The sequence below is a fragment of the Triturus cristatus genome, chromosome 1_1 (assembly GCF_964204655.1).
Source record: "Triturus cristatus chromosome 1_1, aTriCri1.1, whole genome shotgun sequence".
NCBI classification, from domain to species: Eukaryota; Metazoa; Chordata; class Amphibia; order Caudata; family Salamandridae; genus Triturus; species Triturus cristatus.
Window position 1 is genome coordinate 93775527 of NC_140579.1, and position 17189 is coordinate 93792715.

Here is a 17189-nt window from a genome sequence, read left to right on the forward strand (position 1 = left end):
TGATTCAGGCGCACCCATCCTTGGACGACTGGTCAAACAGCCCTAGATTGTCCAATGCTGAGAGCTTTCAGATAGATCATCGAGTGGATTAGGACGTGAACGCAGCTTCGGTCTGAGAACGCATTGTGATTTCTGAAGCAGAACGACCTCTGTTCAAAGCTGACTCCACCTTTATACCTATGGGACCAGTGGGAGTGGCGTCCTCGTAAGCAGTATCCACTCTTCTCGCCAAACTTTGCAGCAAAGAGTCCACCTTGAGAGATTCAGGGACATCTTCCCCAAAACCTTTATTGGGAACCAATGAAGCCAAGCACAGGGCACAACATGTCTCCCAGGTTCAGCCCACTTCTGGAGAATGAAACCTTGTCTTGCTAGACTCCTGTCCCATGGAGGATAAAAGCTTCACTCATAATGATGGTGACGAGGCTGAGCAGACGTGGGCGGACTGTGTCTATTTAGCTGTAAAATGTAAATCCTATCAATTATAAGTGGCAAAAAACTGATAATATATAGCAGCACGTGCAAAATAATGATTTTTATCATGTTAGCCACCCCTCTCAACAATCGATGGAGGAGCCGCCGCTCTCATGGCACTTGGCAGCATCTCCGCTATCACCAAGGACAACAAGACCTAACTTGGAAGGATTCTTCATATCCAGAGGCAGCAGTATTTCAGATTTCCATCTGTGCTATGCAATATTCCCTTGGGGAAGGTCTGTTTAAATCAACCCCTAGACAATCCCTGGACTTTTTCTTGAGTGATTTCATGGCCTCAACATCAATCTACATTTCTATTACAGGTTAAAGGCTTGGGTCAGAGGGCTTCAGGGTTGAGGTGGGTAAGAAGCGGAATATTATCCTTTTTCACAATTCCTTATCTTCAAGTTTATTCCGAAGGATTCCTGGGTGATCGCATTGGATCCCAAAGTGTCTGCAGGGGGTTTCAGGTATGATCCAAACAGAAGAAGGTGAAAAGGCACAACCCTGCCTTGCGTCACTTCGAATCTAAAAAGAAAACTCTGCTGTTTCACTTTGAATCTAAAAAGAAAACTCTGCTGTTTCACTTTGAATCTAAAAAGAAAACTCTGCTGTTTCACTTCGAATCTAAAAAGAAAACTCTGCTGGTTCACTTCTCTGACAGCAGGTCAGATTGATTTGGAATTCAACAAATGTGCTAAACTAAGGGACTTATTTCTTTTATTTATTTATTACTCCATCACAAACATGGCAGATGTCCTGTCCTCACTATTACAAGTGCATTATAATTAGGGCTCCCAGGTTTTAACGTATTCATTTTTTTAACAATTCCGTCTGTATTTATCCATATTTATTTTTAGGCAATTTTATATGTATTTATGTTAATGTTAATGTTACTGGGTATTTATAGAGCGCACGGCTAGTCCCAAGAGTGTCCCGGCGCATATCCATATTTATTGTATGTTATGTGAATAAAAGAAGTTGTAAAACTGTACATTTCCATATTTATTTAACTGATAGGTGGGCACTCAGACTTTGATGTCTGTCGGGTTTTAGCTATTTAAGCGGTCAAACATTATATAATACACCCACTGGTAAATACTAGCACTATACTACACATGTATATTGACACAAGTCATTATTTAAAGAAATTGCATCCTGTTTTTTACTTTCCCATGCTGTCCTTCTGCTCAGCTGTTGGGCCATAACTCATGAAAGATTGCACGGAGAGTCCCTTAAAAGCAGTACAATTTTCTGTGTTTACCCACTTTTAAAAATAAATGTAGACAGAAAACCCCATTGTTTTCTGTCTGTATTTATCTGTAAAAATCCGTAAAAACGGAAAACAAGGAGCCTTAATTATAATCTACGCCAGTCACAGCTAAGTTTGACTATGAATTTACAATATTCCTTTTTAAACCAAAATGTTGCACAGCCCATGGTTACCCTGAGCTGGCATGGATTCAGACAACTTGAACTCCTTCGGACACCTTTGCTTTAGCGGACTCCCACTCTATAGTCATTTATGTTATGTAGCCACCTGGCAGGAGTTTGGTACTATCACCTCCGGGTCCATTTTAAGTCCATTGTTCACGGCTATGCAGATGTTTTTCTATTTGTTTTTCAGATGCCACCATTCCTCCAGGCGACAAGGCAGACCTTGAAAAAGGCCAAAAGGTAAGAATCCGATTCATAATCTCTTGAAACTTCACAGGGGGAGATCACGGTAGCAAAGGTGCCCGTGCTGCGGGGAGGAGCGGTAGCAAAAAGTTGTCTATCATCGCCTATTAGTTCAGTGGCTCAATGGGATAAGGCTCTACTTCACTGAAACGTAGAAGTCATTATCCCTGGTCTTTGCAGAAGCGCCAACTACTGTGGACCGCTGTCGACAATGAGGGCCAAGATTCTACTCTGAGAGCATTGGGGGCCGGAGAGAAGGAAGGGAGAGTGTTTGGCCAAGGTCAGCAGCTTCACCGGTGTCTTCTGGAATGTTGGCTTGCATCCCTCAGTGTGAGGACCGAGCGATGCTGTGATGGCGCCGCAGCCACAGACATCTAATACTTCTGCAGTTATCAATAAAGTAATGCTAGTTATCAATAACGGATTAGGTCTTTCAGGTCCAGGAGACTTGGAGGACAGGAAAACCCTTCTTTTATCCTGTAGACAGCGGTGCTCACAGATAGCAAGGACAGGGTCATTTGTCACAACCAGGGAGAGATGTCAATCTAAGCAGTGCTCCACTGGTATCTTCAATTAGGCTCTGGACCTTGCAGGAGAGGAGCAATAGCCAAGGTGGTGTTATCAAGTATCCCAAATGCAGACTGGTGTCTAGAAAAAGTCTGATGCTCCGAAAGGGCAGTAGATCTGGTGCTATGTCGGTCACGTCTCATGACAGATGGTGAAGTCTATACCCGTTTCTTCTAACCTGATGAAGAGTAGAGGGGATACGGGAGTTGAGCAGGATTAGGAATATGATGAAGATGATTATGCAGGAGAGGGGAAGTGACTGAAGAGGAAGAGCATGATGATGTCACGGAAGATGAGACCTGGTTATTGGGCCTCACTTTCTATGATCCACCCTTCCAACTCTTGTGTTTTTGTTCTTCAGATGCACACTTGGGTCTTCGAGTCCAGGATATCGATGCTGGAGGCTCGTAAAGAGATCCCAGAGGGCAGCCTGGCGTACATAAGGGAAGAGAGAAGCTCATTCCTGCGCACGCCCATCGGCTGGAGCAAGCTGCTGGTACGTGCATACCACTAGTACCCCTTAAGTAAGTGTCTAGTAGCAACAAATGTTGGAATCAATAGTCAAGGGGAATGGGCAGCACATGGCGTTAACACGCTGTTAAGAACCTATTCCGCCTAATGTGGCATTCATTGGCGAAGAGTACATACAGGGGAAACTGGCAGGAAATAGTTAAATCTGAGAGTTGCACCATTGAAGACTGGTATGTCAATGTATACCCTTGACGAGTGAGTGGCATAGATTGTGGGATCTGACAGGATAGAGTGAAGTCACGGGTTCGTATCATAACGTATCTTTTGATATAACGCCTTGAAGTAAGCAGATACCTCAGACGAGTACCTTTACCAACATGTGTCTCTGCATATGGCATGCTTGTATGAAAAGCACATCTAGGCAGAACCTACATTGTAGGGTTTGACCCCACGCATCTTCATTGAAGTAAGGACACAGAGAAAAGTCAGGGAAAAATTAAATCAAAGAATTCTGTCATCAGAGGGTTCTATGTCATCATGTAACATTAAATGCAAAAAGGTTCAGCACTATACAGTTCTTTTTTTAATTATTTTTTTCGAACTGAAACACAAGGACCACACAAGCTGCGGGTTATTATGCCACTACTGACATTGTATACTTTATAGAAGTTTTTCGAATATTGGATTTTCAAACACCTGAACTGCACAAACATTTATATGAATTTACTTTGTGCCACACTGTGAAGCCCTGAAGAAGTCTCTTTGGGAGACGAAACGCGTTGGCTATGGCTATGATTCTCTGCCTTTGGGAAAATAAAGAAAAATCCTTTTAAGAAAAATCAAGAGAAACCATTTCAAGAAACACACATCTTGGATTTGGACGTCTTTTCGTGTGCTAACTGTCTTGAAATTTGATGTGGCATTCTTATAATATGCTGTATAGTGCTGAACCTTTTTGCATTTAATGTTATTGTAGGACTTGTTCCTAGTTAAGGAGTATAGAGGGGAGTGCTCCTTGGTTCCTTGCACTATTCGATACCTTGAGATACTGTTCATTTGTTAGGTGCGGTCTCTAATAGCCTCTACCCTCATCCTTTTTGTAGTCATCATATAACATGGTTGCTTGAATTGTACAGGTAGACAACATTACCAAACAACATGTCTATGTCGGCCAGATTCATAATACATGATCCTGCCGTTTGTGACAATTCTTTATAATAACCTGCCGGATTTTTACGGGGATCAGGCAAGGACTGTTTAAGCGCTAACACCTCAGAATGCTTCCATGGAACATGCACCCAAACACGCTGGAAATGTGCTGCCACAGCGGGGTTAGCACCGACAGCTGCAACCGCTTCCTTCCATACCGGGGGCACTTCTCTCATGGGGTATTGCCGCACCTTTTCCTTTCTCCCCACAGGGACATCTTGTTCGAACAATGACTGTTGACATTCATCATTCCTGAAGGATAGTACAACCGCAACTGCTTTATCTATATCGCGGTCTACAATCATACCAGCTCCAAAATCGGACCTTACTCTACACAATTCTCGTGGCCTCGGATTTCTACCACTATCCTCCAATTCCTCACAGAGAATTTCGCACATCTTCTCAAACACATATCTCTGCTTCGGGGCATCCCACTGATGGAAGACATTAGCAATTGATTCCATATCATACAATGAAGAGAAAACAATCCATCTGCGTGCCATGCTGTCTATTACGTTCTTCTCGTCAGAGGTAGGCAACTGACTACGCAATTGCTTACGCTGCAAACCAGGAGTCGCACCAGACAACTCAAAGAGAGGCGACATTAATGAAGTAACCACATTAGCTAAACGCTGTCGCGCTGAAGGAGAAGCTGAGGCAGAAACAGGGGGGAAAACAGAGGGAAGAAAAGAGGACGTAGAAACAGGTACCGAAGTGGTGCAAGGAAAAGTGTTGGGAGAGGCCGCTGGTGAATTAGGCAAGGTTACAGGAAGCGCGGGGGCAGTTGGAAGCACAACTGGCGGCCCTTGAGGGGGCTGCGTTACATTAATAAGAGCCGGTTGTGCGGCAGCTGGTGGTTGCGGCAAAGCCTGCAATACATTAACTGGAGGTGGCATATTCACAGGCTGAGGAGGCGCCGTAGCATTTTGCGCATATGGGGGAGGCGAACTCAACAAGTGTGACATTAGGGGATCTTTCTCCTTGTCTTCGGACTCATTTTGCTTAGAGTGCGGTAAAACCGGGTAACATTTGTCAATCCCTAACTTACGCTGCCTGTGCAATTGCTCGCTCATCTGCTCCTCCTCATTATCTCTAAATTGTACAGCTGCTTGCATTACTGACATACCTTTCTCTCTTTTATTCTTTTTCGCTAGCTTAATTTCCTTCTGTTTGGCTTCCTTTCGCCATAAGCGGAAAGAGTCAAACATCGCCGGCCGGGCTTTCTTCTTAAACAATTTAATTTCCAAATTATCTAGAATATCGGTATCGAAACTACCATTTTGGGGCCATTTTAAAACACCGTCCTTCCTGGTGTAGTGGATCCACACTTCGTTATATGCAATAGGGCCTACGCCATGTTTTACATAGAGCTCATAAGTTGGAGTTCCAACCGGAGGAACCGGACATGATTCTTCCAGCTGGAAATCTTTTCCACAACCCAAACAGAATAATCTACCAAATATTCTAGAACCAGGCATCTTTGCTCACTAGTCTAGATCCAAACGTCAAAGGATTATTGATTACGATAGTCTCGTGAATACACGAATCCTCTGGCTTTGGGGTTTGCAAACACCAAATCACCAATTACCAAATCAAACCAAACGATCCCGAGGGATACCAAAACAAATGGGAGACGCTCCACTTATACTTAACTGAATATTGCTGATCGATGACGTCACCAGAAGACTCTCTCGATTGTTTCGCTCTCTCAAACTCGTCAAGGGTCCAAAACAGGTCGATTAATCAGGGCAGCAGTCCTTCGTAGCCGTCGGGACGCGGAGAACCTCGCAGAAAAGACTTTCGGACCACGTCGACATGCAGGGGTCGATGGAGTGGCGGCCTTCCTCCGGAATTTCCACACGAAGCTCCTCACGAACCTCTGGCTTGGACTGGTACCGCTGAAATCGGCCCGAGTTGGGCGCCAAACTGAAGTACCGGGTATTTTAGACCCAGCGGTGCAGGGGCACACACCCTATGACTTCGGGGTTTCACCCTGTTCCGGACCTACAGAAACACAGAGTCTTCTGGGTGAAGTCAAAGAATCGTTTATTGGCTGCAGACCAATGACAGGTATCCTAGAAGTACAACAGCGTGTATGTTCTCAGGAGACTGCTGAAAATCATAGGAACGGACTACATCTTAAATAGGCCTTTTTCGGCCTCAAGCATACATTCCTGAGTTTTATGAAACGGCAATATAACAGTGTACATTACAAAGAAAAGGCAGAGTCATGATGACCATCCCACATTCCAGTTCGGCCAACTCACAATGATTTACACAGTAAGATTCAGATCCCATGTTTGATGTAAAGAGACCCCCCAATAAACATGAGCATCTCCTGTTTTGGGAAACAAGTCATAAAGCAAGAACAAGCAGGTGTGGAAGAGATTAGCCGGGGGTTTGTGTAGGATGAGAAGGGTTTTATGATGGGTCGAGCCCTGATGCTAATCACAGGTGGACGGAGGAAGGGGAGCTCGTGAGACCGGTTTGACCCGGGGCAGCGGAGCCAGCTGCCCAGGTCACCGAGAAGTCACGGGAAAGCACATGTACTGAGAGGCCCGTATTTGCTCCATTATAGCCTGTGTGAGGGCAATGACAAGATGGCCACTGCTTCCAAAATGGAACCCGCGTAGTGCAGCAAGATAACGTGTACGCAGTGCATTCAGGGCTAGAACGACGAGTAAAGCACTCGTACATGCCGCATTTACCATTTGCGGTTCGCTAATACCAAGATAGACAGGGGTAGGGCCTGGTCCCCTACGCGGTTCCGAAGAGTAAAGTACGACAGACCCTCCTTTTGCCCTTACATAGGCAATCACTATACTCATCTTAATCCGAGTCTAGGTCAATGTCCGCAAAGTCATGGAGATGTTGCTGTAGCATCATCCTATTACTTAGCTCGTCTCTCGATACAGGTTTCCTTACACATAAGGTAGCACAGAGGCCACACATCGCAGGAGCACACTGTATGCACAGACAGAACAGGAAGAGAATGGCTAAAATCACTCCAATGACCATCAGGACTTTCCAACCCCAGGCAGATATCAGTTCCCAGAACCATCCCATCAATGACCAATCTCCCTTATCCACGTGTATGGATGCAGATATTTTGTGGAGTTTGGAGATGGCTTGATACACCGTTGGAGCATTGTCTGGTATGAAAATGCAGCAACTGGATTGGATGACCTTGCATACCCCACCGCGGTCTGCAAGAATAACGTCTAGGACCATGCGGTTCTGCAGAGTCCTAAGGCGATCCGCTTGGAGCTCAGCTGTCAGATTACTAAGGGCACCAGCCGTTACATTGATAGTGGATTCAACCACACGCGTCAGCTGTCTCAGGTTCCTACTATTGACCATAGGTCCCCAAAACGGCAGGAAACCCAAGAAGAAGTCTCCTGCTTCCTGACCAGCAGTGTCCTCCTTACTAATTACACCTCTCACGACTCTCGTCTTGTGATAATCAGAGGCAGCAGTGAAGGTAGGCGGTAGCAGATTCGCAATATAACATGTGCCCGAGAAATCAGGGGGCAACCATGTATATGCTCGGTCATTACAGATAAAATAGGTACCCTTGGCAGCTAGAAACGCTGGGGAAAACTGTGACGGGAAAGTGTACGTTTCGGTACAGTCACTTCTACCCAGTTGAGCCCTAGGGTTCTGACCATTACCCTGTAAGCAGAACCGACCCATGTGGGGTACGACCCAGATTGGAGATGAGATTTGTCGCTGTCTTTCACCCAGACTAATACTATACCCTGTCGCGTTCCATCCTACATAAGGTCTCAACTCTTCTTTGGGAATGGACGAGTATGCATCAATATCCCTACTCATATCGGCAACTCCTTTCATCAAAGCCTTATTGTTGGTGATGGGTCTGATGGAACGCGGTTGGCGAGGGGAGTACGTCTCCAGAGCATAGAGAAACATGGTCTGGAATGCCCATGATGATCCATTTGAACTATACGGCAACACCATGTAGGGAATACCCTTGTTAATGGTATGTGGCATTAACCCACAGACCCAGCAATTGGTCGTATTCACTACTAGCTGGTGCTGGTGCAAGAGCTGGATAAACGAGTTATTTACGAACTCCGATCGTCTGGTCTGTTCGTGCTCAGGCAGGGGGTAAAAAGAGTGAGGGGAGGCAGTAGAAAGAGGGGTAGGCTGTTGAGTGGGTGCAATAGGCTTTTGAGCGGAGAAGAACACAAGTCCTACAATAAACATCATAATACTACACAGTATAAAAAGGCACAAAAAGACAAAACATTTACTTTTTACAACTCTACACATCCTGGTTTTAAAGCTCATTTCCTCGATCGGTCTCTCCATCTTAAAAAACTCCATCGTCTACTCGGGCCGCTCGCGGCGGGTGAGTTTCTTCTGCTGAGGAGTACGCCTGTCAGTCCAGGGAAACGCCCTAGACCAACCAGAACCGTCGACCTAGCGTCTTCGGCCTGTACCCCAAAGTCTTGACACCGCGACCCTGCGGCAGAACCCGGATGGTGGTTCGAAAAACAAAAAATCAAGAAAGTCTTTCAGATGGGAGAGTGAAAAATGTCAAAAGGAAAATAATGAGGAAATCTTAATTTGTCCATGGGCCTAGGTCTCAAATTATAACGTAGACGGCCAGGTGCTGTTTGGTCTCGGAACAAAAGTTCAGGCTCAGTGGTGTTCAATCGATTCGATGGTGGCACAGCTTCCTGCAGAATATTGTCACTCTCTTGGTCTGAAGCTGTGTTTCTTAGGCGTGCATCACTGAATGGTGTGAAACGGAGTACAGTGTCTGTCTCAGAGTCGGTGATACCCTCTTTGACCCACCGGTCATATGGCAAAGGCAAGGGGACTACCTTGCAGTGGGTACCATGAACCCAGTGCTTCTTCCCTTTCACTCGCACCGCTGACCTTGTCGATAGTAGAACAAGATGAGGGCCAAGCCAGCGGGGCTCGTCGTTGCTCTTGCGCTGGAAGTTCCGGACGAGCACCCACGTACCAGGGTTGATAGGGTGTCCAGGAGTTTCGGAGGCTTGGGGAAGAGTATCATGTACCTGTTGGTGCAAAACACGTAGTTTAACAGTCAAATCATACAGGTAATCGAGCAGCACTGGATGCTCTATCTCACTGAATTTCGTGGGCCTTGGCACACCCCATACATTAGCCGGGCGGCCAAAGACCACCTCGTAGGGACTAAGTCCCACTCGTGAGTGTATTGTCATTCTGGTGGACAGGAGTGCTAGAGGCAGGGCATTTAAGACCAGTGCTCGCCTGAATTTTAGCCAACTTGAGCTTTAAGGCTCCATTGTAGCGCTCTACCAATCCAGCTGATTGGGGGTGATTTGCAGCGTGGAACTTCTGCTGGATGCCTAAACCTTCACATACATTCTTCATCACTTTACCCACGAACTCACTCCCATTATCACACCATACCACTCTCGGCATTCCAAACCTGGGGAAGAACTCTTTCACAAGGACTTTGGCTGTGGACAGGGCAGTGTTATCTTTTAGAGGATAAGCCTCTAACCATTTTGAGAAAGCACAAACAACCACTAGTACATATTTCAGGTTGTTGCATCTTTCCATGTGAATAAAGTCCAGCTGCAAAACTTCGAATGGACATGATGGGGGCGCAAAGTGACCGGCTGGAGTTGGGGTTCCCCTACCAGGGTTGTACTTCAAACATACCATACAATTCTTGACCACATTCTCTGCACACTTGGGAATCCCAGCATTCTGCCATACTGGAGCCAACAACTTGCATATACCTTTCATACTGATGTGTGCCATTCCATGCGCCATAGTAACTACTGGAAGCGCATACGCGTCAGGCAACAACCATCGCCTATGTTCTGTCAGATCAGTCCAGCAACCATTCTCATCCAACTTACCCATACTCTCTCTCCACTTGCTTAACTCTTCCTCTGTGGCTTCAGCTTGAAGCGACTTCACACTCTCTATTGTGTTCTCACACATTCCTACATCATTAACCCATCTTGCGGGGCCTGCAACATACATTCTAGTCTTCACATTCTGTGCGGTTTCTCTCGCGGTCTCATCAGCAAACGCATTCCCACGACCAACATCGTCTGTGACTTTCCTGTGCGCACTGCATTTCATGATCGCAACTTGCAAAGGTAGGGTCAGTGACTCAAGGAGATCATTCACCAACTTGCCATTCTGAATTTTAGCTCCATGTGACGTCAGGAACCCACGCTCTTTCCACAGTCGCCCAAAATTATGAGCCACGCCAAAGGCGTACTGGCTATCTGTATATATATTCACTCTCATTCCTTCAGATAACACACATGCTCTCGTGAGGGCGATTAATTCTGCTGCTTGGGCCGAATTATGTGGCACTCGTGCAGTTTCCACGACCGTATGTAAAGTCGTGATAGCATATGCAGCAGTCGTGTCACCATTAGGGAGCTTAAAGCATGAACCATCTACCCACAAAGTACCATCACACTCAGTCAGGGGAGTATCTTTCAGATCCACTCTCCCTTTCGTCTCTTCTTCTGTTCTGAACAGACAGTCATGTTGCTCAATCTCATCTGAGTCTGCTGGAATCGGCAACAACGTAGCTGGATTCAGTGTATTGCATCGTTTTATGTGTATGTGATTCGCTAACAGTGTAAGTTCGTAACCCGATAGGCGTGCACTAGTCAAGTGTTGTGTCTTGGTTCTATTCAATAATGTGTCTACAGCATGTGGAACCATAACGATCAATGTGTTATCCATTACCAGACCAGCAGATTGTCGGATAGACATCGCTGCAGCAGCTGTCGCTCTCAGACAGCTTGGCAATGCCCTCGCTACAGGGTCCAAGGTGGATGAGAAATACGCGCATGGGCGCGGTCTGTCGCCAAAAGGCTGTGTTAACACTGACAACGCACATCCATCTTTCTCGTGCACATATAATGTAAAAGGTTTACTGTAGTCAGGGGTACCCAACACAGGTGCTGAACATAATGCATTACGCAATTCCACAAAACTTTTCTGGCACTCTTCAGACCATGGGATAGGATTCGGTGTGTCTTTGCATGTTAAGGCTAACAAAGGTTTGGCCAGCAAGGAGAAACTAGGGATCCAATGCCTACAGTATGAGGTAATGCCCAAGAAAGCACGTACTTCTCTCTGTGTCTTTGGCACATTCAACTGTGCAATGGCTCAAATTCTTTCTGGGGTCAGTTTCCTTCCCTCCTTCGATAAGAGATGACCTAAGTAGGTCACTTCTTGTCGACAATATTGCAGCTTAGAGAGAGACACTTTGTGATGGAAAGCGGATAAATGGCGCAACAATGATAATGTGGCTTCTTTACAGATCTCCTCAGTATCCGCGGCTATTAGTAAATCGTCCACATACTGAATCAGGATAGCGCCACTAGGTAAAACAAGTGCATCAAGCTGTGCTTTCAAAGCTTGACTGTATATAGATGGACTCTCACAGTAGCCCTGGGGAGCGCGTTTGAAGCGGAAGCTTCGGCCTCCCAGACTAAAACCAAAAATGTCCCTACTCTCCTCTGCAATTGGAATGCTAAAGAAAGCATTCTTTAAATCGATCACTGAAAACCATTCAGCAGAGGCTGGAATCATCGTTAACAAGGCAGTTATATCAGGGACAACTGGAAACTGTGGCACGACAATCTTATTAACCTCTCTAAGATCGATCACGAATCTGTAAACAGGTGGCTGTGAAGGGTCAGTTCGCTTTAAGACAGGTAAAATCGGGCTATTGCAAACGTTGCCTCTTGTTTCTTCAATCACACCCTTATCAATGAAGTTGTGGACAATATCTAACAATGCTTTTTGGCCTTCATTAGAGATCTTGTACTGGGGAATACGTGGCAGTCTGACATTAGCCTTTAAAGTCACCATGTATGGCGGTATCTCCAAGAGGCCCACATCATTGGGACCAGTAGCCCAAAGGGCATCCGGAAGGGATGACAATTCAGGCGGCATTGTATTTTTGGACAAGTACATTGGGGAAATTACTTTCTTGCCTAATGTAAGTTGTACTCCCGAAGGAGAGCAATACAACGTGGCATGCAATCTTTTCAACAAATCCAGTCCCAGCAAATTCTCACCACAACCTGTAGTCAGAATCAGAGGTGCTTTCAGCTCGCAAGGTCCAACAGAAAGTGACATGGGACTAGAAATTGGGTTCCTAACAGGGGCGCCAGAAAAACCTACGGAAACATTTATGTCGCCAGACAAAGGTGCACCAGGGAGTTTGGAATGCATAATTGAACTCTTTGCAGCACCAGTGTCTAGCAGAAAAGGCTCCGTTACATTTGCTGTAGTCACCTCAACATACGGTCCACTCTGATCCACTGGCACTGAAACAACTCCCTCTCTCTGTCTACGGCTGTCCTAGTAATCAGCATTTTCTGCATCACCATCTTCTGCATAATAATCATTATTATAATACTGGGCCGTATTACCAATCGCGTTAGCTTGCTGATCAAAGCTATTAATGGTATTCTGAGGCGGCAGAGGACGCGCATTTTGGGGAACACTTCCACGCCCTCTACCTCTAGGAGCGTGCTGACCACCTCTACCTCTTGCGCCATACATATTACCATTCCGCTGTATTAATTTAGGGCAACTATATTTAAAATGACCTTCTTCTTTGCAGTATGAACATTGGTTGGGACCTACCGGGACACGTGGTTGATAATACCCATTCATTTGCTGATTGTTCTGAAATTGTTGGGGTTGGTGATAGACACCTTGGGGTTGCCTATAATTATTACCACCTCCACGTGGCGGATAGGCCTGCTGTAAAAGGACCTTTGTCTTTAATTCCTTCGTTTTCTTCTCTGTTCTATCTTTCTCGTCTTTATCTCTATTTTCATAATACTGTGCGGTAGCCAGTATTTGCGCCGAAGAGGAAACAGCCCAAGAACTCTCTGAATCTTTTAACTTTTTACACAGGTCAGGAAGTAAATTCTGCACAAACTTATCCACAAACAACCGTTGGCCACCCTCAGTACTCATATCCTGCCCACTGTGATCAATGAACGTTTCCTCAAACCTAGTAAAGAAGTCTGACACTGTCTCATCCTTTTTCTGCTTGCATGCAGATAACTTGTCCCAATTTACGCGCATCGCAGGCATTATTGTCTTCATATACGTGATGATTCTACCAGGGAGTTCAGCTACTAAAGGCTCAGGTTTCGCGCCACCAGTTTGTCTTGCATCGGCAGCAATAATGTTAGCCCATGTATCCCCCAGCTCTTGGTCATGATCCGCATTACGGATTGACCCCCATAGGGGCTGTGGAACAACATTACCAAACAACATGTCTATGTCGGCCAGATTCATAATACATGATCCTGCCGTTTGTGACAATTCTTTATAATAACCTGCCGGATTTTTACGGGGATCAGGCAAGGACTGTTTAAGCGCTAACACCTCAGAATGCTTCCATGGAACATGCACCCAAACACGCTGGAAATGTGCTGCCACAGCGGGGTTAGCACCGACAGCTGCAACCGCTTCCTTCCATACCGGGGGCACTTCTCTCATGGGGTATTGCCGCACCTTTTCCTTTCTCCCCACAGGGACATCTTGTTCGAACAATGACTGTTGACATTCATCATTCCTGAAGGATAGTACAACCGCAACTGCTTTATCTATATCGCGGTCTACAATCATACCAGCTCCAAAATCGGACCTTACTCTACACAATTCTCGTGGCCTCGGATTTCTACCACTATCCTCCAATTCCTCACAGAGAATTTCGCACATCTTCTCAAACACATACCTCTGCTTCGGGGCATCCCACTGATGGAAGACATTAGCAATTGATTCCATATCATACAATGAAGAGAAAACAATCCATCTGCGTGCCATGCTGTCTATTATGTTCTTCTCGTCAGAGGTAGGCAACTGACTACGCAATTGCTTACGCTGCAAACCAGGAGTCGCACCAGACAACTCAAAGAGAGGCGACATTAATGAAGTAACCACATTAGCTAAACGCTGTCGCGCTGAAGGAGAAGCTGAGGCAGAAACAGGGGGGAAAACAGAGGGAAGAAAAGAGGACGTAGAAACAGGTACCGAAGTGGTGCAAGGAAAAGTGTTGGGAGAGGCCGCTGGTGAATTAGGCAAGGTTACAGGAAGCGCGGGGGCAGTTGGAAGCACAACTGGCGGCCCTTGAGGGGGCTGCGTTACATTAATAAGAGCCGGTTGTGCGGCAGCTGGTGGTTGCGGCAAAGCCTGCAATACATTAACTGGAGGTGGCATATTCACAGGCTGAGGAGGCGCCGTAGCATTTTGCGCATATGGGGGTGGCGAACTCAACAAGTGTGACATTAGGGGATCTTTCTCCTTGTCTTCGGACTCATTTTGCTTAGAGTGCGGTAAAACCGGGTAACATTTGTCAATCCCTAACTTACGCTGCCTGTGCAATTGCTCGCTCATCTGCTCCTCCTCATTATCTCTAAATTGTACAGCTGCTTGCATTACTGACATACCTTTCTCTCTTTTATTCTTTTTCGCTAGCTTAATTTCCTTCTGTTTGGCTTCCTTTCGCCATAAGCGGAAAGAGTCAAACATCGCCGGCCGGGCTTTCTTCTTAAACAATTTAATTTCCAAATTATCTAGAATATCGGTATCGAAACTACCATTTTGGGGCCATTTTAAAACACCGTCCTTCCTGGTGTAGTGGATCCACACTTCGTTATATGCAATAGGGCCTACGCCATGTTTTACATAGAGCTCATAAGTTGGAGTTCCAACCGGAGGAACCGGACATGATTCTTCCAGCTGGAAATCTTTTCCACAACCCAAACAGAATAATCTACCAAATATTCTAGAACCAGGCATCTTTTCTCACTAGTCTAGATCCAAACGTCAAAGGATTATTGATTACGATAGTCTCGTGAATACACGAATCCTCTGGCTTTGGGGTTTGCAAACACCAAATCACCAATTACCAAATCAAACCAAACGATCCCGAGGGATACCAAAACAAATGGGAGACGCTCCACTTATACTTAACTGAATATTGCTGATCGATGACGTCACCAGAAGACTCTCTCGATTGTTTCGCTCTCTCAAACTCGTCAAGGGTCCAAAACAGGTCGATTAATCAGGGCAGCAGTCCTTCGTAGCCGTCGGGACGCGGAGAACCTCGCAGAAAAGACTTTCGGACCACGTCGACATGCAGGGGTCGATGGAGTGGCGGCCTTCCTCCGGAATTTCCACACGAAGCTCCTCACGAACCTCTGGCTTGGACTGGTACCGCTGAAATCGGCCCGAGTTGGGCGCCAAACTGAAGTACCGGGTATTTTAGACCCAGCGGTGCAGGGGCACACACCCTATGACTTCGGGGTTTCACCCTGTTCCGGACCTACAGAAACACAGAGTCTTCTGGGTGAAGTCAAAGAATCGTTTATTGGCTGCAGACCAATGACAGGTATCCTAGAAGTACAACAGCGTGTATGTTCTCAGGAGACTGCTGAAAATCATAGGAACGGACTACATCTTAAATAGGCCTTTTTCGGCCTCAAGCATACATTCCTGAGTTTTATGAAACGGCAATATAACAGTGTACATTACAAAGAAAAGGCAGAGTCATGATGACCATCCCACATTCCAGTTCGGCCAACTCACAATGATTTACACAGTAAGATTCAGATCCCATGTTTGATGTAAAGAGACCCCCCAATAAACATGAGCATCTCCTGTTTTGGGAAACAAGTCATAAAGCAAGAACAAGCAGGTGTGGAAGAGATTAGCCGGGGGTTTGTGTAGGATGAGAAGGGTTTTATGATGGGTCGAGCCCTGATGCTAATCACAGGTGGACGGAGGAAGGGGAGCTCGTGAGACCGGTTTGACCCGGGGCAGCGGAGCCAGCTGCCCAGGTCACCGAGAAGTCACGGGAAAGCACATGTACTGAGAGGCCCGTATTTGCTCCATTATAGCCTGTGTGAGGGCAATGACAAGATGGCCACTGCTTCCAAAATGGAACCCGCGTAGTGCAGCAAGATAACGTGTACGCAGTGCATTCAGGGCTAGAACGACGAGTAAAGCACTCGTACATGCCGCATTTACCATTTGCGGTTCGCTAATACCAAGATAGACAGGGGTAGGGCCTGGTCCCCTACGCGGTTCCGAAGAGTAAAGTACGACAACTGGCATGGTAGAGTAAAATCACAACGGTGTTACTTTCAAAGTCAGGCTGACTGGCACTTATAAGAGGAACTGGCTTGATGGGATCACAAAGGCGTGCCAATAAAACCCTGGGAGACTGGCACAAACCTGGCATGGCTTCATATATAGGGGTGACATTAACATCCTGGAAGTGATTGCCACAGGTAAGAGAAACTGTCATGGTCATGGGAAATCTTTGGGGCATACCATTAATTAACAGCCTGTGCTGCTGGCACCTGAAAGAGCACAGACTAGATGGGCTGGCAGGGTATAGTGAAATTATAATACCCCGCGCTACCCCCAGTGCCATTCATCAGAGGGAAAGGTCAGGCATATTTCTGCCAAACCTGGGAATTCTGGTAGGTGGTACAGTCACAAACCGAGGCGTTGAATTGCCTCTCTCTGGTTCAGTCTGTCGTGTGCCAGGCTTTAGAGGGTGGTTATAAAGAAGGGTAAACCCAACATCACTGGGACCTGGGTGTAGAACAGTATAGAATGTAGTGGTCCCAGTTATAATACATCAAACGAGGTGTATAAGCAAATGAAAAAATATATGTAAAAAATCAAGAGAAATTAAATAAGTGTTTGAGTGTTATTTAATCACACTCTACACATAATGCAATGTTTTA

General features: G+C 46.0%; 1 protein-coding gene across 1 annotated transcript in view; it reads left to right on the plus strand.

The window, feature by feature from the left end:
• Positions 1–17189, plus strand: part of LOC146869594 (uncharacterized) — a 243168-nt gene that overhangs the window by 200405 nt on the left and 25574 nt on the right. The window contains exons 18-19 of the mRNA XM_085640151.1: positions 2105–2154; positions 3086–3220. Coding sequence (XP_085496277.1) covers positions 2105–2154; positions 3086–3220 — 185 coding nt within the window. The remainder of the gene's footprint in view (positions 1–2104; positions 2155–3085; positions 3221–17189) is intronic.